Raw genomic sequence first — 21,714 nt, 5'->3', positions numbered from 1 at the left:
CCTCGTTCGTTGCGCCTCTTGAAGGCCAAGCCGCAAGTCTCCTCGATCAGCGTGATATCGACTCGACCTTTCTTCTCATCCTTCTGTCCGCCCCCGGAATCCTTCGTCACCTTGTACTCCCTCCTCCTCTTTTCGACTTGCTTCAGTCACCAGTCAACACTTCCCAACAACGGATCCTTCATCTCGATTCTTGCATCCGACAGAGTCCTTTTGGTGACCTTGCAGCTACTCTCACGGTGTACAGCAACGCGGACACGTATCCCCACGTGCGTCGCACCGTAGCGTCTCTCCGTGACTTGGTCGACCTTCCTCGATCCCATCTCATTTTGCTCTCGAGTTACTCACGCTCACCAACAACACTGCCTTTCAGAATAGCATCCGTTGTTCTCTGCTGTCAAACTACATCCAATTCCGTCCATCTTGCGATTTTCTTTCTGCCAAAAGCAGCAATCGTTCAACTACACGCATTCTGCTGCGCTGTGCTGTGCTGCGCTGCGTCAGCTCATCTCGACAATTAGCGTACCTCAAGCACCAGGCTAATGGCACAACCCACCCCCACTCTGTCAATTCGATCAAAACGTTGACCAACAATCGCTTTCCTTCGGACCGATCATCTCAGTCGGGCATGGTCGCACCATAGATACTTTCATCTGCTCCCGAGGCATTCTCGCTTGGGACTTGTCCTTGCACACGACATTTGCAACAGACCATTGCTCTGCTCGTCAGTTTCCAGCACAAGCCGCTCTCGTGGTACCCCACCCGAACGACCGCCTACATTTTGCGTTAAGCTCACCGCACTGTCTATTCAAAAGTACTTAGATCTTTCCCTGCTGGGCGCAGCCGCACATCTCCTCACAACTCCCCATCATGACCGACAGCCACGCAAACCGTCCCTCGATGGATGCTGCATGTCAGACGCCGTCAAGCTCCACAGGCACCCCCAACAGTCGAGGCACAAAACGCAAGGATTCCGACGTAGAACCCGCCACTCTCAAAACCGAGTTCAGCCCCAGTCACACTTCCCTCGTCACCCATGAGAGCCCTGTCAATTACACCAGCGACAGCGCAACTGCCAAGGACCCAACGGGCACCGCTAGAACCACTCCCAGCTCCGCCGAGAAACCATCCGGCAAGCGTATCAAGACTGCCCGCGCATGCGACTCTTGCCGTCGCAAAAAGATCCGCTGCGATGTCATCGATGACGGCGGCCCTCCCGTCGGCTCGCTCAACAACGGAAACGGCGGCCTGATTTGTGCTCATTGCAGGCAGTATGGCTTCGAATGTACCTTCTTCTTGCCCATTACAGAGACGCGCTTCAAGAAAAAGCACCAAAGGGAGGCAGAGGAAGCAGCAGCTGCAGCAGCAGCTGTTGCCGCTGCCTCTAGCGCAAATGGCATCGCGCCTGGCCAAGTGCACATGCACGCTGGCGGCTTCGCACTCACGCATCCTGCCTATCCGGGCCTAGTGCCAACGCAGCCCTACATGGGCGCCTTGCACAACCCAGCGGGCTTCCACGCGACGCAAGCTGGCCTCGCTCAGCAAGGCTGGGGTGCCCGTGTCATGCCGCAGCATCTACAGAGCGCACAATTGCCTCATTCTGCAGCTCAGCAGCACCAGAGCCTCCCCGCGCAGCGTCAGCTGTCACATTCTACTCTGCCTGCACCAACCAAACAGCAGCGCAGGAGTCCTTCTCGTACGCCCCCCACCGATACCCGCGTACTAGGCCCGACTTCAATTGCTTATCTCGTTCATTCGACCGCCTTCATTCCCGGTGCTGCCATCGAAGCACACGACATTAAACACAACCAGACTTTCGAAGTCGGTGCCAGCGGCGATGGCATCATCCGTTTTCATCGTGCCAAACTCAGGCCTGTCAACGGTGACAGCGCGCCCACTGACGCTGATTCGCCCGATCTGGACGAGGACGAGGTGACTCATATACCCGAATCCATCAAGGGCCGCCTCGCTGGCGATGTGGCCGAAAAGCTTGTCAACACTTACTTTGAAAAAGTAGCAACTCTCTTCCCCGTCGTAACCAAGTCGGAATTTCTCCACCTCTCCCCGACACCGCCGCTGCTGCTCTACGCCATCTGTGGTGTCTCTGCGCTCAGCCGCCAAGTGCCGAGGGAAGTACGTGGCGCTGTTCAGATGACCATCAATGCCCTCTTCCGAGAGAACGACTTTTTGTCCTCTTCGAACTCGGTGACCGTTCGCGCGTTGCTCATCATGTCGCTGCACGCCGACCTGCACGGACCTGCGGCGCTTCAGGCTGGCACGCGCTGCTGGAATCGAACCGGAGCTGCTATCCGCATGGCACAAGACCTAGGCCTGCACCGCGATGCTAGTGGCAAGGACGAAGCTTCGCATGACGCCTTCTTCTTGGAGCAGAAGCGCAGGATATGGGGATGTTGCGTCACTGCCGATCGACTGCAAAGCATCTCACTGGGCCACCCGATGATGATTGACCTCACTGACTGTGACGTGCGTCTCCCATCGCCCTACGAGATCCTTCGAGCGTCCAGCGATCTGCCCTCAGACCCATCTACGAACCGTCCTTTTGCGTACAACACCGAGATGCTCAAACTCACCATTCTCTTCGGCCGTGTCATGAAGACCATCTACAGCCCTACAGGTCTCATGAACGCCACCGACGAAGAGATCCTCAGCCTGCTCCGCGATATTGATGCTTGGAAAGCAGCACTACCCGACGAGCTTGTCTTCAAAGGCGCCGACTCGAGCGCGCCTGCCGGAATTCTCCACGTTGGCTTCGCATGCCTCATGATGCTCTTCTTTCGCGTGTTTATGCGCATCTCGTACATCTGTCCGACGCACCTCAAATTCAGTCTCACCATTGAGAGGATGAGCTCGCTGATTCAGTACTCGACCGAGGCCATTGCATGGGTGGAGAGCAACGACTTTTACCTTGACACGATGCAGATCGTTTCGTACTGTCTAGTCTCGTGCGCTACTGTCCAGTATCATGCCTTTGTGCGTCGCGGAGACCAGAACGCTCTGACACAGCTCAAAAAGGTGAACGACGTAATGGGTCGCTTCCGTCGCGAGAACCACGAACCCGACGATGCCGGCATGCGCGGCAAGGCGGCCAGTGTCATCTCCCTGCTTTGCGACAGTGCCGTGGGCGTTTATGCCAACACGCCTTCCACTGGATCGCTCAACCCGACAGCTGGTGTCACGAACCGCAAATCCAAGGAGAACGTGCGAGGAATTGTCTTCAAGCACGATGCTTCCCGACCTGGAGGCGGTGTCTATGTTGCTGCTGATCAGCGCTTTGTATTGCACGACTTGCCGAAAGGAACTATCATCATGTCCGAGACGCAAGATGGTAGTCGCATTCCCGCCCTGGTTCGTACGGGCAATGAGCAGAACGGAGGTTGGCAGACATACGAGCAATATCGAGCTGCACTGGGACTTTCGACCAGCAAAGACGCCAATGATGACTTTGCTGCTGCATTGGCCAACCTCAACAGCGTCTCCGCGTCGGTGCTCGCGTCCGACCAGCAGGCACGCGATGGCTCTGCATCTACCGTCCGTTCGTCGATGTTGACAAGCTCGATTCCTGCGCTTACCTCCTCTGCGCCAGCACCGAGTGGCCTTTCGGCGAGTGATGCATCCGCCGCCGACACGGGCGGTCTCGGCCTCACACATCTCGGCGGCGATGTGTACCAAGACGCGCAAGGTCAGCCGGTCACACGTTCCGGCACACGTCTGCTCACGATGGTCCCCATCGGACTCGACGCTCTAAACTCGGGTAACGCAATCCTCGACTCGAACCTCTTCGCCAACATCACCGAGAGCAACAACGCTTCTGGCGCCACCACCACCAGCAGTAGCAATAACTACCTCAATATCATGACCAATCTTGGGTTCAGGGAAAGCTCTGGAACCCAACTCTCGGTCGCCAAGAACGCCATTTCCCCCGCTAGCCCCAACTACAACTTCAACCCTCATCTCAACAACGCCTACTGGGCTCCGGCGGAGTTCGTCATTGACCCGTCCAAGGTCGGTACCGCGAGCGACAATGTTGGAGCAGGCGGATCGAGTGGCACAACAGGTACCAATGGAAGCGCGAGCATGTTCGGCAGTCGTGTCGACGCTAGTATGCTAGACGGTATTCCGGGGGCACCACTCGACTTTGCCAACTGGGACGCGTTCTTCAGTCGAATCAACCAGAGCTCATCCGACGCCAGCAGCCAACAGCAGCAGCAACAGGGGCTTTCGGCAGATGGTCACCAGAGCACTGCGGGTGTCGATGGGACAGGTTTCGCTCATACACCCTATGGCATCGAGGCTCAGATGATGGACGCTGGTCGATTTTAGAGTGCTATGCCCCTCTTCGCTTGTGATGTAAAATCACACTTGTTCAGCGCATGGCCCGAATCGTTTGATCAACATGACCGTCACTGGCATGCCATGTTTGATGCTTTATCAGGATTGTCCGATGAATTTGAGAGGCGCTGCATCATATGACATTCTTGATATCCCTCACCACCCTTTTAGTCCCCTTGACCAGCTGTTCGACTCTATGAAAATGACCCGACTGCCGCTTTGTGATACTGTGGCAGCTACAATCGCATCCGTCTTTACCCACCTCGTTGGCTTGACCATCTATAGCGGTGCACTTGCAGCTGCACACCTGCTCGTCTCTGGAGGCTAGCACGTCGGGGGCGGAACAGCAGTGAACCAAACGTTTGCGCTGTGCATCGAGCGTGTGATGGCCGCATGGATGGTCAGGGATTCTTTGCATAGCTGAAATGCTCGGGTCGGATGAGAAAGGTTCTCCGGTAGCACTGAGCTGAACTGGCATTGTGCAAGATCTCTTGACGGTAGACGAGTTGGATGCATCGTGGATGGGATTGGGAGAGCGGGGATGGTGTAGAGTTGTGCCTGTAGCATAGTCGATACTTGCAGTGGCTGCGTCTGAAATCGCGTGTGCGGCGGTGCTCGCAAACGAAGATGCAGAACTGGTGGCCGAAGCGACTGCTGCATCTCGTGCAGATACCGCTCGTGCAAGCAGCGCAGTCGAAAGCGTTCTCAGAAACGTGCCTTCCCGCGCCGTCTCCGAGGCTTCCTGCACCGCGGGTTCGGTAGAAGAATTCGACGGCTCCGTGGCGAATGTCAGTGCAGACACAGCAGCACTTCCAACTCCAGCAACCGCACTGCCCAATAGATTGAATGCGGATACACCCACGTTGATCAAGATCGATGTCGGGTCCTCTGGTGGTGGCGGAAGCGGCAATTCGTCTTGCTTTGCGCTGCGCTTGGTGTCCGACATCCCGCGCGGTTGGAGCTCCACCAGTCCAAGCTGTGGCTTGAGTAACGCCACTTTGATCGAACTCGGTTCCAAAGCAGCAGGAGCAGAAGGAGTTTCCATGTCCTTTTGTATTGGTGCAGGAGGCCCGAATAGCAGCACCGACGTGCTACTCGCCAGGTCGGTGAACAGGCTCATTTTGTACGCCTCTACGAATGCCAAAGATGAAACGTTGGCTGAGAGCGGGTTGAGAAATGCTCCACCTCATAAGCACAGATGCGCGCAGAGTCTTCTCAACTCCCACTATCGAGTGCGTTCCTGGTAAGAGGCTTATGAAGGCGGGCGAGGCCGTACAAACAAGACAAGGCTCAAAGCCAGAAATTCGTGAATCGAGAAGGAAAAAAACAGTCACAGAGAGTGAGTGTTGTTGTGTTGGTTTGAACCCCTTTCCCTTCCCCTGAGTTTGTGATAATCACGAATGGCTGGCGGGTTGACAGCTGCATGGTGACGCCGGCACGCGACACTCACGACTCAATCAACTCACGGCAACCACGCGCATACGCGCATGCGACACGCAATCACGAATCACGAAAATGTATCAGAATGTGCGAGGTTAGAACCTAACATTTCTCTCCAATCGCCATGCGCCACACGCACACGCACCGTGCGACACGCGAAAAAGCAAGGCGTAAAGGAGGCACGAGGGAGCTTCGGTGCCTGAGCCGTCGTGATAGGGACGAGTGTGGAGGCAAGGGCGGCGGCCAGTCAGAATCGTGAGTGCCTCACTCTCGTCTTGCAGTTGCAACTCTCCACATAAGTTAACAGAAGACGTAAGAGAGACTGAGCCCTTGCGAAGCGAGTCTCTCAGCGACATTCCCGATTTGCTCATCTGCCATCTTGCTCCGGCCCACCTTCCTTGCCCGCACACGATTACACATACCGTGCAAGTAGCGTACACCACGACCCGCTCTTTTCTCCATGATGGTGACGGCCATGATGACAACGGCACAAAGGACAAGCTAATCATAGCAAGATTACAAACGACCTTGGCTGCTGATAGTGTGCAGCAGCATTCTTAATTCTGATCTGATTGCAACTTGCTCACCAGGACAAACCATGCCGCTTCTACGAGCCATAGTGGAAGACTTGCCGCTTTGGCCAGCGGGCGAAATGCTGCTGGCAAAACAACCACAGCGCGAGAGCCCCGAGGGTAGCGGTTCTGGACGATCGCTTCCCATCCCCCTGCTCGTCGTTTCGACACTTTCAGCCATCTTTGCCTCCATCTTCTCGGTCTATCTTATCTGGAAGCAGCTCAAAAACTATCGCAAGCCCACCTTGCAGCGGTACGTAGTGCGACTCTTGCTCATGGTTCCCATCTACTCGATCGCATCAGTCATCTCGCTCTATTCGCTCCAGCTTGCCGACATCATCGACCTCTTCCGCGACCTGTACGAAGCCTTTGTCATCTACTGCTTCTTCAACCTTCTTATCGAGTACCTTGGCGGCGAACGCAGTCTCATTGTACTGCTGCACGGTCGACGGCCTCAGGAACACCTTTTCCCTGCCAACCTCTTTTTGCACGACATGGATGCTTCGGATCCTTACACCTTCCTCGCACTAAAACGTGGTGTGTTGCAGTACGTTCAGGTCAAGCCTGTGCTTGCGTTAGCCACGCTCATCCTCAAAGCAGCTGGCAAGTATGAGGAGGGCAAGATCTCCGCTAGCAATGGCTACACGTGGGTCTCGTTCACCTACAACGTCTCGGTCTTCCTGTCATTGTACTGCCTCGGTATGTTTTGGAAGTGTCTCAACGACGATCTCAAGCCATTCCGCGTTACTTCGAAATTTCTCTGTATCAAAGGTATCATCTTCTTCTCCTTCTGGCAAGGGCTTGGCATTTCCATCCTCGTCGCAGCTGGCCTGATCAAAAAGGTCGGGCCCATCTACGATCCTGACTACATCTCGATGGCGATCCAAGATTTCATGATCTGCTTAGAGATGCCCATCTTTTCCCTCGGTCACGCATGGGCTTTCTCGCATACCGACTACATCGATCCGTTTGCACACTATGCAGCGCGTCTCCCGGTGTACTATGCGTTGCGCGACTGTATTGGTATGTACGACGTGTTTTCCGACAGCCTCACCACAGTACGCGGCACAGGATACGTGTATCAGACATTCGAGCCTAGTGAAGGCGTGATTCATCAGCCTCTGGCTCGCGAGCGCAGATCGAAAGCAGGCTTGCGATATACGCAGGGCGGCAAAGGCAAATACTGGCTTCCGCAGCGAGGCACTGGTGATATTCGTGATGCAACCCGAGGCGCACGCCACCAGGGACCACTCAAGAAGCTAAGGCGCTACATCAACGATAAGCGCATGCAACTCGAAGGTTACGCCCCTCTCACGCCGCAGGAGGCCGACGATATCATTCACGATGATCCGGACGTGGCTCAAGAACAAGCCACCTCGGAACGCAGTCCGCTTCTACGCAATCCCAAAGACGCAGCTCGAAGCGCTGTGCGGCACGCGGGCGAGGGGCTCGACTTTTTTGCAGAGAGACGCCTCGATTCGGACGAAGAAGCGGAAGATTTGAGGTTCGACGATCCTGATGAGGAGGAAGAAGATGCATACCACAAGTCACGTACACTTCATTTCGGTGACTATGCGTATCCCAACATCGATATCAATCGAGAGCAAGCTAGAAACACGAGATGGCAGCAGGATGATGAGATCGTTCATAGGCGTCGACGAAAAGGTACTATTTCCAAAAAGAACGAGTCGGAGGGTGCAAAGAAGAAGCTGGGCGAGGACCAAGTGATCGATGGTGATGTGTCTGGTAGCGTCCATGAACCAGACAAATCGAACGGAGAGGCTGGACGTACGTCCAAGGGCAAAGCTAAGAAGGAAGCTGATCGAGCAAATGTCAAAACGAAGAAGCGCACGGCGCAGGAGGGCAATAGCGGAAATGGCTCGACTGATGCCGAACGCAAGTCCAAGTCTGCGTGGTTGGCATGGGACCGAGAAACCGACAACTATCGTGAGGCTTGGCAAAGCAACGCTTCTGCCAATGGAGCTGAAACTCAACAAGCCGAAGGATCGGCATCTCAGGCGTCTGCTGAGCACTCCAAGTCGTCGCCGAAGCTGGATCCTTACGGAGCGGTCGATTTGGTCGTCGAGGACTACAAGGCGGAAGAACGCGAGCGATTGCTCGAACGCCGTCGTGGCGATCCGGCGCTTCGTGCCGGAAAAGGCACGCGAATCTTCCGCAAACAGTACACCCCCTCCGCTTCCGGTGCTTCCACCCCACCTGGTGAGCGCAAACGCTCGGCCGCAATCGTGGAGCGAGAAGGTTCGCCCAACACCCCGCTCAACCCTCCCAGTTCCACCGCCGCCGCCGTCACCGTTCGCTCGCCCCAGACAGAAGCGAACCCGGAACGCTCCAAGGTGGAACTGCAAGATTCAACTGAGCATGGCAACGCAAGCAATACAGGAGATGAGAGCGGAGATGTGCTGATAAGCAGAGAACTCGACGTTCAAAACAACGAGGCGTTTTTGAAGGGCAGAGTTCTGTTCCCTGAACCACGTCGCAGCATGGACGAAGACGACGGTCAAAACCCTTGGACGTAGATGGCTGACAACGCGAATGGAATGGATCTCAATTCTCGCTCCATGTGCACCATGAGCGGGCGAAGAATGTGCTGCGAGAAGCGAAAAAGGCGAAATAGAGTTCTGATCTCTTTTTGTGGGGTGTATTATGATACAACGGCGTGAAAATAAGTGCATGCGTGTGAGAAGTAGGTGTGAGTAAAATGAGCGAGCGAGTTAACGGCGAATTGAGATGGATGCCGTATGAAGAGTCGGTCTCACTGCAAGGCGGTGTTCATAGCGGAATGGATTTGCTCCTGAAAACACTGTTGGCACCGATGTCTGAGGGTGCCGTTGCGATGCTGCTTGGTACCCTGCTTTGGGTGTGTCCAGCAAAACCATCGGTGCGATCGATGCGATCGATGCGACCGAATCTGCTTTGCAGAGTCCGACATAATCGACGCTCGTAGCATAGCGACGCACGCGAAGCATCTAAAGATCGTCCAGATCCTCATCATCATCGCTCTCGTCTTCGTCATCGCTTCCCTCCTGAAACTCGACCTCTCCGCCCTCCTCTTCGCCGAATGTGTCGGTTTCGTTGATCTTGGCGCTCTCAGGCAGCTCGCCCTGCTGTTTCAACGCACGTGCCTCGTCGGCATTGTACTTCTGGATCACATCGGCCTTTCCATCCTGGAAGTCGCGCAACGAGATAAGGATGATGTCACCCTGGTTGATCCATACCTTCTTGCGCAATTTGCCACGGATGTGTGCCAGTCGCTTTTCGCCGTCGAAACATTGGGCTTCCAATCGACCGTTGCCGAGCATCTTGAGCACTTGGGCGTACTCTAGTCGAAAACAAAGCAAGCAAAACAAAACCAATAAGCTTGTCAATATCGAGGGCTATCGAGGGCGGCTTTGATAGTCGATCAAGCATCGGGTGGCGGAGATGGCTTACCTTGACCCTCATCCTTGAGAACCAACTCGCGCTTATCGCCAATGTCGTTCTTTCCACGACGACGGTTCTTGCCTCCCTTTCCCTTGTTCTTGGGCATCTTGAGCGTGTGGATTTGTTGCGGTATGTATCAATCCGAGATCGGATAATGGTGGAGAAGAAGGTGTGAATAGCAGAGTCACATCATCTGGAACCGCCTTGGCCGCCCTCCGTCAGGTGCCCAATCACGAATCACGATTGTACCTCGCTCTGCTGCGAAAACCTTCAAGGATCTGACAATGCACAATCACAGAATCTTCAATTGAATTTGTATTCACATCTGAGAGCGAAATGAATCTCGCTGTACATGACAGGTACTCAATTTTGTAAATGCTTTGTGCGTGAGTAACCAAGAAGAAAAGGTTGTATTGCGTCACAACCGTTCACTACAGCTCTTTTGCCAGATTCATGATTGACAGAAAAGCTGAGTTGAGCCCTTTGAAAAAAAAAAATCCAAAAAACAGAGGTGTACCGAGACGACTGAGCAGCAAAAGGCCCGAGCATGAGGTGAACGAAGGAAAAATGCTGCGACATGTCAGATTCTTGAGAACCACGAACTCGTCAGGTTTAGAGAAGAACATCACGAATCACGCATCGCACGCTGACGTGTTAGTGGAAGAATTCACGATTCGAGCGTGAAGCGTCAAGCATGAAGCGTCAAGCGTGAAGCGTCAAGTGAGCTGGCGACACAGAGAGGTGAGAGAGAGGTGAGACAGACACAAATCAGCAGCACAGGCCAACAAACCAGGCCACGTTAGTAAAACCTCTTCCGCCTTCCTGTCTTCAACACATCACTATCTACACCACCGACTTCTCGGTTCCACACTTATCTGCCTCGAGGTCCACATTCGAGCTTTCCGACCAATAGTAGCACTTTTGGCACATTTACGCCTCAAGACACCTCTGACTCTGTGGTCGACGCTCCTGACCGTGTGATTGGCTCCGGACTAAGACGACACTTTCAATCTTCATCGACCTGTGCAATATCATCGCCCAACTTATCGGCTCATCGTCGAGAGTTTGTCACTTTCCTCTACAAACGAGCAGGCCTGTCATCATGTACCAACCACAGGGAGACTATCCATCACGGTCACCTCCGCCGCTTCAGCACCCTATCCCCACCCACCCGCCGTTCAAAGTCCCCGATCCGCCCATCTCGCCTAATCCAGTACCACAAGCCTCGGTGACAGATCCACACGTCTCGGCCGCAAATCGTCGAGGAGGACCTGCGGCCAATTTGCAGGCGTCCGCAGGTGGCGGGTACCAGCGATTCGCATCTCCGCCCATTCAGTCGCCTCCTACGCAACCGTATGCTGCTGCTTCTTCGTCGTCGTACGGCCAGCCTGGTGCTGCACCTACTCAGAATTACTTTACCAGCGCTGCAGGCGGCAATGTAGCTGGGCAGCAGCAGGGTTGGGGAGGGTTTGGTGGATTTTCCGGCGCAGGCGGAGTTCCGATCATGAACGATGCTACCGCACAGATGGGTGTTCAGTTCGGACAACACATGGCTGCCGTGGGAGGCGAATATGTTCAGAAAAACTTTAACGCTCTTCTCCCCATGCCTGTTCTCAAGCACTACTTCAACGTCTCCAACTCGTACGTTCTGCACAAATTGCGTATTGTACTGTTCCCATGGCGACACAAACCTTGGTCTCGTGCACATCGCCATTCAGCCGCTGTTGGTGGAGTAGGGTCAGCTTATGCGGAAACGCCATCCGGTATTAAGACCGCTTCTTCTGGCGCAGAAGGATTCCTACCACCACGAGACGATGTCAATTCGCCCGATCTTTACATCCCCACCATGGCCTTTGTCACGTACATCATCGTCACATCAGTCATCCTGGGTCTCGAATCGCGCTTCCACCCCGAAGTGCTTGGCCTACGTGCATCGCGCGCGCTCGCCATCATCCTCGTCGAACTGGCAGCGATCAAATTTGGAACCTACATCCTCAACATCCAAGGCGATCACACCATGATGGATCTGCTTGCGTACTCTGGCTACAAATTCGTCGGTACGCTCATCACCTTGTTGGTTGGCTTGTTAAAGGTGAGGGGGCTGGTGTACTGGAGCGTGTTTTTGTACTGCTTTGCAGCCAACGCGTTCTTCTTGCTCAGGAGTCTCAGGTATGTTGTGCTCCCCGATCCGAGCTCGCCCAGCAGCCAGACAATTACGCACGCACAGAGGTCAAGAAGGATCCAGTTCTTGTTTTGTATCGCCGTCGTGCAGATCGTTTTCGGTTGGGCACTCATCATTGGTATCTTCAAGGACGCTCCTGTGTCCAAGAAGGTGGTGTAGTTGGTGGCGCAGGCGTTGCAAAGCTAAGGTCTGGACATCTCAAATGCGAACTTACTCCCTGAACCATGTCGAGTGTGGGTTGGCAGAAGACGTGTGACAACGGCAAGCATTGTGGCACAAATGAGCAGCCCTGGCTGGAAAAGGCGACCGACCTACGCTGCGCTATTCACGGTAATGATTCGCAGATCTACAAGCTCGCATGCAACGCGAGATAGCAAGCAGACTGCTTCCCGTCTTCTTGTACAACAACACTGATAGATACAATGCACAAAACGATTCGCGAGACTATGCTTCCACACGAAATGAGAGCAAGTTCTCGTCGCATTTCCATGTATTGATAGATGCGTTCATACCGAGAGCCAGTTGGAATAGAGGAGTGCAATGGGAAGTTTAGTGACCCTTCTTGACCGAGACGGTGTCCCATGCGGCACGTTCCGACTCCTCGTTGGCGACTTCCTGAACGTAAGGGGTGAGGTATCGCTTGTCCTGTTCCAGTAAAGAGAGAAAGAGGTCCATCGAATTAGCAAGCAATCAAAAGAGACATCGTGTCCCGGGTTATCCATGCACTCGGGTCAGTTCTGTTGACAAGCAGCCTGAACTGCAGCTGTGTACACATTATTGCACGACAACATTTGTCGCCTCGTTCTTCAACACCCGCTTCACCCGGTTTTCTCTTCCAATATGCAGACTTACCTCGCTAGCAGGAAGCCATTGCTCCTTGGGCAGCTCACGGTGAATCACCGAGAGATGAGAAGCCTGTCGCAGACGGAAAGCACGGTCGTAGGCCTCCTTCTCGGGAAGACGCGAGAGCGCCTTCTGGACGCGGTCCGACTCCTCGATGAGCAGGTCGTCATAACGGAGACCCATCTGTCGGTGTCCGGTTGCGTTGGCGTAGGCGTTGGCGACCGGCTTAAGGATGCGCATGAGAGCCGGCGACGACTGGACGTACTTGGCAAGGCTGATACCAGAAAGTGCCTGTTTTGCGTCGGCAGAGCAAAGCAGCAGCGACGCCGCAGATGGTTGTGTTCACAAATGCCAGCAGTAACAAGCGTTGGTTGGTTCAAATGTGATGCAGTGTGATAAGTCGGGTCAATGCAGTGGTTGAGCGTGTTTACAGCAGATTCGAATGTAGGAATGAAGCAAAAGAGCGGAGGGTCAGTAAGCCGTCAAGACGACAACGCCCAATATTTGGCCCAGATGACGCAGCAACAAAAAGCCATGGAATGCGATGTCAAACGCGGCAGATGCTATTGCGAGCGCTAGTACGTACGAGAACCATCTTTGCAGTTGTGTATAGGTAAGGAGATCAGAAGGTGATGGTGTGAAATGTTGACCGCGACGACGAGCAAACACAGCTTGTTACAATTGCGATGGCGGAGTGGCCAACTTGTCTGTCGCTCTTCCAGAAATCACTCCCGACTGATTTGTTCCGCTCGCACGAAATACCGGCAAGTCTTGCTCGTCCCTTGGCCGCGTGATTACAAATCGCTGTAAACCACTCCAAATTTGACCTGAAGTGACTTCAAAGCACTAGGATCTTGAGTTTAGCGCTTGGCGCGCGACAAACGTGAATTCCAAATCGGAATCTCGCGGACGCTACTCACGACTGGTGACTTGTTCCTACGGGTCCCACGTTCTTTCCAGGAATTCAAAATGTCAGATTCTGTCTTTCTTTCTCCCTGCTGACATAAGTCTGACCGCTCGATCTCGAAGATGTCTTCTCCACACGCCAAAAAGTCTCCGGGGGCGAAGCCATTCGTGATTCACGATTGGCCAAACTCGGAATGTAAAGGCTAGACTAAATACATTGCTTCGCTAGCCTTCCTGGAGCCACCTCCTTCCATAACGATAGACGAGGATGCTGCTTACAAGAACAGCGTCACGGCTGCAGTGCTTGCCGCGGCCGGCAGTGACCCCAAACAAGGCTCTCTCGTCCTCGACAAGAGCGCTCGCAACAGTCACAGACAAGAAATACATAGCTGTGCTTGGCGGTGGTATCTCTGGTCTCACCTCTGCATATCGTCTTGCTCAGCATCTACCAAAGGATCGATACAACATTGTCCTTCTCGAACATCAGAATCGGCTCGGTGGATGGATTCGATCCGAACGCATCGTTCTTCCAACTGCAGACGGAGCCGCTCAGAACGTCACGGCGCTGATCGAACAAGGTCCACGCAGCATTCGACCCGCCGGCTACTCTGGTTTGATGATGCTTGAACTTGTTCGATCACTAGGACTGCTCGAGAGGATGCTCAAGGTTCCAAAGACGGCGCCGTCAGCACAGAATCGATACCTTTACTACCCGGATCGACTCGCAAAGCTTCCTAGCAGCATCCCTTCCCTCTTGTCCGCGCTCTTCAAGCTACCCTTCCTGCGTGCCATCATTCCTGGCGTGCTGCGCGAGCCCCGTGTTCCTTCCCGCTTCCTGCGTCCACGCTCCGAATCCAAGTCTGAAAAGCAGCGTCTGCAACAACGAGAGTGGATCCAAGACGAAAGCGTCGATTCGTTTGTCTCGCGTCGTTTTGGTAATGGTCTCGCCGAGAACCTCGTTTCAGCCGTGATTCATGGAATTTATGCCGGTGATACGAGGAAGCTCAGCATCCGCGCTGTCCTTCCATTCCTATGGGAAGCTGAACGAGTGCACGGCAGTGTGCTGCGCAGCATGCTGTCTACCAAGAGAAACAAGCGTCATCGAGCCTTGCCGGAACCGGAGGCGGCCGTCAAGGCGGCGAAAGACCTGCGTCTCGAGAATATTGAAAAGGAGCTGGGTAAGGATGTGGTCGAAAGTTTCAAGTCGATCAGCGTCTACAGCTTCCAAGAAGGCGTGCAAGAGATCGTTCAGGCGCTCGAGTCGCGTTTAGCAGAATACGACAATGTGCAGATTAAGAAAGGTGACGCTGTTCAGTCCATACACCGTAACGAAGCGGGCAAGACCACTCTTCATACAGAAAGCGGTGAGACAATGGTAGTGGATCGTATCATTTCGAGCATTCCCTCAACACGGCTCGCACAGATTCTTCCATCTGACGCAGAGCTGCCGCATCTCAGCCACAACCCATCTGCAAATGTGGGCGTTGTTAACCTCGTGATCTCCCCCAGTGCTGTCGCATCATCCAGCAAGCCTTTGGTTCCCGTGGAAGGGTTCGGATATCTTATCCCACGCACGTCACCAGGAAACCAAGATGGCATTCTAGGCGTTGTTTTTGACAGCGATGCTATTCCGGAGCAGGATTCCGTGTGTGCTGCTTCACGACCGGTCAAGTTGACCGTCATGATGGGTGGCTCGCATTGGGCGGATCTGGAAACGCTCCCAAGCGAGGCGGACATGAGAGCGCGCGCTATCAACGCTGTTTCCCAGCATCTTGGAATCGATCGTTCCCTGCTCGAAGACGCATCGAAAGTCAGTGTCAGGGCGACAATGCAGAAAGACTGCATTCCATGGTACCTAGTCGGCCACCCGGTTCGAATGTCGCAGTTGCACAAGGCGCTGGAGAAGGACGAGCTGTTAGGCAGCAAACTGACTCTTGTCGGCGCTAGCTACACTGGCGTTAGTTTGAATGACTGCGTGGCCTATGCGACGGAGGCAGTAGAGCAGATTGTTGACGCAGAACTGCACGGTGGGGAGCGGATCGTGACTGGTCTCGCTTCTTTTGCCATCCCTCCTGTTCCCCCGTCGCAGAAAGCAACTAGCATCACTGCTCAGGCGAGGAAGGGCGACACACGCCCCAGCGTCAATCCTCAAGGTTTGATGGGTCCCATCACGGGAACACCTAATCAGTTCGCTGTTGCTGGCAGCATTCACACACGGGCCTTTTCGACCACTCGTCAGAAGTCCAACTCTTCTTCGTCGTCATCGTCTTCTTCTCGTTCCACGCCTGTCAGCTCTGCAGACAAGAAAACAAAGAGCCTCAACGAGATCCTGCTGGACAGCATCCGTGCCTCTGGACCCATGCCCGTCTCGACATACATGCGAACTTGCCTCCTCGATCCGATGCAGGGCTACTATTCGTCTGCGAATTCTCCGTCTACATCACGCGAGGTGCTTGGCAGCAGAGGCGACTTTATCACTTCTCCCGAGATCTCGCAAGTGTTTGGCGAGCTTGTCGCCATCTTCTACCTGGCACGATGGCAGTCGGTTGGCGCACCATCAGCAACTAGGATTGTAGAGCTCGGTCCGGGTAAAGGAACGTTGCTAGCGGATATGCTGAGGACGTTTGCAACATTCAAGCCTTTCATGGCGACGTTGAAGCGCATACATCTTGTCGAGACTAGCGAGGGCTTGATGGAGCTTCAGCTAAACGCGATCAAAGAGGCTCTTGGTGTAGTCGGAAAGAGAGTGGTGAGCGCAGAGGAAGATGCTGGAGCAGACGGTGTGGTAGTCGAATGGTTTCCGGGTATAGACATGGTGCCGGTGATTCCGGAAGAGTTAACGATCCTCACGGCGCACGAGTTCTTTGATGCTTTGCCAACGCATATCTTTGAAAAAGGAGTGGATGGAAAGTTCAGAGAAGTGTTGGTGGGCATCAAACCCACGTCTAGCATTACAGTGCTCAAGCCGGGCCAAGACTTGCAGAAGCAAGCCCAGAACGAGGAGCTTGGATTTGTGCTCAGCCCCACACCGACGCCATGGGCGCAGATGCTGGTGCAAAACAATCCACGTTTCCAACATCTTGAGCCGGGACAGCGGGTGGAGGTGAGTCCGGAAGCCTGGGCGGTGGCGCGAAGGGTGGGGGAGATTGTTGCTGGCCGATCGGCGTCTGCTCCGTCTTCGCCAAAACAAGAAGCTCCTCGTTCAGCACCCGAAGGCTCGGCGGAGGCTAAGGCAGAAGCAGCACTCGAAGCCGAGCGGTTGCAAGCAGAACGTCGCTTAGAAACTCAGCGACTCTCGCACGCCACCGAAGGAGGCATAGGGCTAATCATAGACTACGGAGACGACAAAGCTTACGGATCATCGTTGCGTGCATTCAAGAATCACGCGCTCGTCCGCGTCTTCGACTCCCCCGGTACAGTCGACCTGACAGTCAACGTGGATTTCCTGCATCTCAAGTCGGCGATCCACACAACAGACGCTAGGTATCTTGGCCCCATCGACCAGGCCGACTTCCTCGTCGGCATGGGTCTCCAGATGCGTACCGAGGCGCTCGTCAAAGGCAGAGACGCGCACGATGAAAACAGGATCAAAGACGCCGCTAACAGACTGATCGACGAATCCGGTATGGGCATCCAGTACAAGGCGTTGGCCATCACCGCCAGGCGTTGCGCCGAAAACAACGCACCAGACCAGCACCGCGATAAAGTCGCCGATCCCGATATCTACCCATTTGAGTTCCAACACTAGTCTCGCACACTCTCGACTCCTTCGCCCCACTCCACCGCATTCAGAACCTGAAACTTTCATCCACACGTCCATTCACGATATCACAACTTGGTCTGGGTTAAACCACATTTGATTGCGCACTCGCCCTACATCTTGTCCTGAGCATGCACCACTCCCGTGTCACTTTAGGACGAGAAGTCAAAGTTGACACCCGAGAGGGCGCCCAACCCGAAGTGACTGGCGCTAGCCCTCCTGCTCCTGCTGTTGTAGCCGTGCGGTGTGTTAGTGCCGGAGAAATGACCGCTTGCCGAGGGCGTGATGCTCATCGAGTTGGCGAGCGCAGCGTTAGCAGCCGCCGAGTTGAGCGGTACGCCGCCATTGCCGTTGCCGATGGCACCGCCGCCAAAGTCGAACGCCGCTCCTCCGCCCATGCCAAACTTGGTAGCGTGTTGCTGTGGCGGTTCGACGGGGTCTGTGCCTTCGGAAGCGAGGTGCGAGTGGCCGTTGGGCAGACTGCTGTCAACAGCGGCCGCGCCGAACAGGTCGTGCATTGATGTCTGGGTAAAGCCTGGCGGCAGGAGCGAGCCCCAGAATTCGTCCATGCCCGAAGACGCGGCGAAGATTTGTGAGGGCCAGTTAACGTTCGCCCCATCGGCGCCGGCGACCGTCGAGTCGTGCATTTCGGCGTTGTGCGTTGGGTCCAAGCTGGACGATGCTCCGCCTTCGCGATTCTCACCGCAGACCACACCATCCGTTGAGGCATCCCCACCTGCAGCCGTGTTCTTGCCCGCTCCGTCACCGTTCTCTTCTTGAGACATCGATTCTGGCGACACCGCCCTCGAAGCCGCCCTAGAACCTGTAGCGCTCCTCGAAGCCGTCGTGTGCTCTTTCCTTGCCTGCAGCAAGGCCTTCAAGAACGAAGCGTACAGATACGGAGTGTGCGTTTCGTTCACTGCCGCTTCCTCAAGCATATCCACCGCACCCTGCACCAGCTCCACGATCGAATTTTCGTCCACATATCCAGCAAAAGCAGGTCGAATGAGCTTGAGCAAGAACACACAAGCATAGGCGAGAGTCAAGATGTGCGGGTCGGGCGCATACCGCATGTTAAGGCAACAGGGCCCCACGTGCTGCTTGACAATCGTCTTGGCAGCTTCCAAACACTTGGCAAAGTACTGGGCTCGATCCAAGCTCGCACCAATTGGATGGTCGACCGCCTGCTGTAGACCGAACGAATTGAGCACGAGTACGGCGAAACTGAAACGAACCGGAATAGAGTTGACATGATGGATCATAATGCGGGTGTTAAGATCCAAATTTTCGGCATCGTCGTCGTCGTCTTCGTAATCGTACGTTGCGCTCGTATCAGCAGCAGCGCCGTTGACGACTGCCTCCTTGGTGCCCGTCGCTGTGTCCGCAGTCCTCTTTACAGCAGCGGCGCTTTTGCCTTTTCCTCTGTCCTTGGCGGCTGCGGCCGTGGCCTTTTCGGCGGCGAGCGCCTTTTTACGCTTCTTTTTTTCGATGTACTCCTTGGCCTCATCGGGCATAGTAAACAAACCGCGCCAGCGCCATTCCTCGCGCCACTCTTCCAACTGCTCGTTGAACACGGGAAGCACGAGCGAGTAATCGATCTCGGTGTTGAGTCCCGAAACCGACGTGGTGGATGAATAGAGAAAATCGAGCTGCCTCGAACTGATGCGAGACAAATCAACAATGGCGCTGACCGCAACATCCCAGGGTCGACTGAAGCGGCTGCCCCAGTTGCGGCAGTTGCGCACTATCCAGTCTTCGCGAATAGTGTAAGGCTTGCCCATCTGAATGCTCAGGCCGCGGTCTAGGGCGAAGCAGACGTACCAGGTACGCTCTCGGTTGAGAATCTCGCGCTCGCGGTCGAGCACAGCGGGATCGTCTGGGTGGGGACTGTGATTGAAAGTTGCGACACTCTTGCGATGTAAGTTGAGATCCGTGGCCATGCGGAGAGCGATGCCGCTGTACATCCACGTCTTGTCCTCCTCGAAGCGTTCGGCGGGTTGTGCGTACAAGGCCATGAGCAGGAATCCCTGGACAATCTCGATGCTCTTGAAGCCACGGTTGACGACGTCGAACGCAACTTTACGGGTGAGAGCGAGACACTTGGCGTGGAGGTCCGGCCTGCGCTCGTAAAACTTAGCCGCAACGGTGCAGACACACGTGAAGAGGAAGGGCGAGCGACTGCAGATAAAGGTCGGAGTATGCCACTCGGCATCGAGCAGGCAGACGTGCTGTGTACACCTGCGGAAAAAGATGCCGAAAAGATCGAGCACTTCCTCGGAAGTGACGATGCCGAGGGTGAGTAGCTCGGGAGGCATCTCTCGCTCGATGATGATGCGGCGCAGAGGAAGGATGGTCATGGGACCGGGGCGGAAGTAGTTCTGCGAGGCGACGCCTAGTGGAATTTTGCTTTTGGTTCCCTCGGCTGCGTCAGCTTGGTTGGCGGACGATTCATCGTTGCCGCCCTCCGACTTGATAGGCTCGTCGGGGACATGGCCATCCTTGTCGCGGCTGCTGTTGCTGGCGCCACTGCGGGCGAGCTTGCGTGCTCGATGCGTATTGTGGAGACTGGCTTCGGCAAGAAGACCAAGCGGATTGAGGGTGTTGTCTGGCAGCGAATGGAGACGCGGCGAGCCTCGGGAATTGCGACTGCGAGCCTCGAGCCCGGAGGCACTGGGTCGCCCCTGCTGGCGATGGTGATGCGGCAGCGGCTCGAGGAATCGGGTGCCATGGGCGTTAGCGGGCGAGTTGTGGCTTCCATCAGCGGAAGAAGCGCTTCTCTGCGCTACAGCGTTGGGGTTGATGGTGCTCACGGGGCTAGCACTGGAAGGCGAAGCACCCGAAAGCGCGGAGTGGGGCGGGTACGAATCAGAGATTCGATTCCATGGCGACCGCGAGCCGTAAGGATCACCCGAGAAAGAATGCGAGTGCGTAAGGCGTGGACCTGAGCGGTATGTTTCGTTAGATGAGCGTTCAGAATCCCGTGGCAAGGTGGGTGAAGGACTGCGCGTCACCATGCCGCCGTGCTGTGCTGCAAGGCCAGGATCGCGGATGCTGCGCAGAACAGTGGCCAAGGTCTGCTCCATCTTGCGCAAGCTCTGCTGCATGGCTTCAGCCTTTTGATTCTTGCCGCCCTTCTTGCCGCGATTGCTTTCCTCGAAGATGCACTCGTGGTTGCCGTTGCGGCATCGATTGCAAGGTGGACCCTTTTCGGCGCCAACGCAGCGCATCTTGAGACGTCGACAGTTGGTACAGGCACGAGCGCCACGTGTGGGCTTTTGCTTCTTTGCTGCTAGGTCGTCTTTAGCAACTTTTCCGTTGATAGCCTTGTCGCCTCCGGTCTTGTCCTTTCCCGCAGACTTTTTCGACTTGGCTGGCTTGGGCGAGGCGTCGCGCTTGCGCTTGTTGCCGCTCTGCTTGGCCTTGGAGTCACTAACCTCGTCGTCGTCCCCGATTTCATCTTCTTCTTCGTCATCGTCGTCGTCGTCGTCTTCGTCCGAATCGTTGGTGTTGTCGTCGTCATCATCATCATCATCTTCATCGTCGTTACCCTCGATATCTCTACTCCGACTTCTCTTGAAAGCCGACGGTGTCGCGTTGGTACTGTGAAGAGCAGCAGAGTTGGAGGGCGTCCAGGACGTAGCGGGCGTTTGACTTGTACGGTAGGGAGAGTAAGATGAGGAAGGATAGGCTAGCGAAGCGAGAGAATGGCCAAAGTGCGTCAGAGGAGAGTGATGGCCCGGCGTGTGAGAGCCGCTGGCGGTGTGCATTGCAAGAGATGGGTGGTGGAGATGCGCAGCAGACGAGGTGGGTAGGGTGTGCTCGATGGAGCCTTGGCGTGAGTGGGAGAACCTGGGTGGTGTGTTCATGGTCACGGGAAGCGAGAGGCGGGTGGCTCACAGCAGCAAGCACCTAACCCGATGGTTGAAAAGATAGAAGGATGTGGTTCTAGCGGACTGAATCAATGTATAGGGATGATCGGGAAGCGGCAACAGGAAGAAAGCCGCGTAAAGGGCGGTCGTCTCAACCGGTTGAGACGTGGGACGTAGTGCCAGCTGAGCCGGGGAAGCAGAGACAGCGACTGCGTGGTGAGAGCAAAAAAAAAAGACTCCCGGCTCCGAATGAACAGATGAGGTGTTGTGCAGGCGGAAGCTGTTGCCGTGTAGACCAAATGGCCGAATGTTGGCTCGAATTATGACGCTGGACGCTGATGGGCAGGTCAATTT

General features: G+C 55.1%; 8 protein-coding genes across 8 annotated transcripts; 4 read left to right on the top strand and 4 right to left on the bottom strand.

The window, feature by feature from the left end:
• Nucleotides 1-867: 867 nt before the first annotated feature.
• UMAG_04242 (uncharacterized protein) lies at nucleotides 868-4,338 on the top strand (the record flags this gene model as incomplete). Its single annotated transcript, XM_011392415.1, has 1 exon — nucleotides 868-4,338. One exon carries the CDS (start codon nucleotides 868-870, stop codon nucleotides 4,336-4,338), a length of 3,471 nt encoding a protein of 1,156 aa, XP_011390717.1.
• A 142-nt stretch (nucleotides 4,339-4,480) lies between these two features.
• Nucleotides 4,481-5,467, bottom strand: UMAG_04241 (uncharacterized protein; the record flags this gene model as incomplete). Its single annotated transcript, XM_011392414.1, has 1 exon — nucleotides 4,481-5,467. The coding sequence occupies one exon, from the start codon at nucleotides 5,465-5,467 to the stop codon at nucleotides 4,481-4,483; it is 987 nt and encodes a 328-aa protein (XP_011390716.1).
• Nucleotides 5,468-6,385: 918 nt separating this feature from the next.
• On the top strand, nucleotides 6,386-8,896 carry UMAG_10412 (uncharacterized protein; the record flags this gene model as incomplete). The annotated part of the gene is made up of 1 exon (XM_011392462.1): nucleotides 6,386-8,896. One exon carries the CDS (start codon nucleotides 6,386-6,388, stop codon nucleotides 8,894-8,896), a length of 2,511 nt encoding a protein of 836 aa, XP_011390764.1.
• A 450-nt stretch (nucleotides 8,897-9,346) lies between these two features.
• Nucleotides 9,347-9,906, bottom strand: UMAG_04239 (putative translation initiation factor eIF1a; the record flags this gene model as incomplete). Its single annotated transcript, XM_011392413.1, has 2 exons — nucleotides 9,347-9,699; nucleotides 9,810-9,906. 2 exons carry the CDS (start codon nucleotides 9,904-9,906, stop codon nucleotides 9,347-9,349), a joined length of 450 nt encoding a protein of 149 aa, XP_011390715.1.
• A 996-nt stretch (nucleotides 9,907-10,902) lies between these two features.
• On the top strand, nucleotides 10,903-12,141 carry UMAG_04238 (protein transporter YIF1; the record flags this gene model as incomplete). Its single annotated transcript, XM_011392412.1, has 1 exon — nucleotides 10,903-12,141. The coding sequence occupies one exon, from the start codon at nucleotides 10,903-10,905 to the stop codon at nucleotides 12,139-12,141; it is 1,239 nt and encodes a 412-aa protein (XP_011390714.1).
• Nucleotides 12,142-12,531: 390 nt separating this feature from the next.
• On the bottom strand, nucleotides 12,532-13,420 carry UMAG_04237 (putative ubiquinol--cytochrome-c reductase; the record flags this gene model as incomplete). The annotated part of the gene is made up of 3 exons (XM_011392411.1): nucleotides 12,532-12,627; nucleotides 12,835-13,116; nucleotides 13,412-13,420. The coding sequence occupies 3 exons, from the start codon at nucleotides 13,418-13,420 to the stop codon at nucleotides 12,532-12,534; spliced, it is 387 nt and encodes a 128-aa protein (XP_011390713.1).
• A 579-nt stretch (nucleotides 13,421-13,999) lies between these two features.
• Nucleotides 14,000-17,479, top strand: UMAG_04236 (oxygen-dependent protoporphyrinogen oxidase; the record flags this gene model as incomplete). Its single annotated transcript, XM_011392410.1, has 1 exon — nucleotides 14,000-17,479. One exon carries the CDS (start codon nucleotides 14,000-14,002, stop codon nucleotides 17,477-17,479), a length of 3,480 nt encoding a protein of 1,159 aa, XP_011390712.1.
• Nucleotides 17,480-17,643: 164 nt separating this feature from the next.
• On the bottom strand, nucleotides 17,644-21,357 carry UMAG_12255 (uncharacterized protein; the record flags this gene model as incomplete). Its single annotated transcript, XM_011392515.1, has 1 exon — nucleotides 17,644-21,357. One exon carries the CDS (start codon nucleotides 21,355-21,357, stop codon nucleotides 17,644-17,646), a length of 3,714 nt encoding a protein of 1,237 aa, XP_011390817.1.
• Between the last annotated feature and the right edge of the window lie 357 nt (nucleotides 21,358-21,714).

The sequence above is a fragment of the Mycosarcoma maydis genome, chromosome 12, assembly GCF_000328475.2.
Source record: "Mycosarcoma maydis chromosome 12, whole genome shotgun sequence".
NCBI lineage: Eukaryota > Fungi > Basidiomycota > Ustilaginomycetes > Ustilaginales > Mycosarcoma > Mycosarcoma maydis.
The sequence above is the reverse complement of the archived record's forward strand: the minus strand, read 5'-3'. Positions and strand labels throughout refer to the sequence as shown.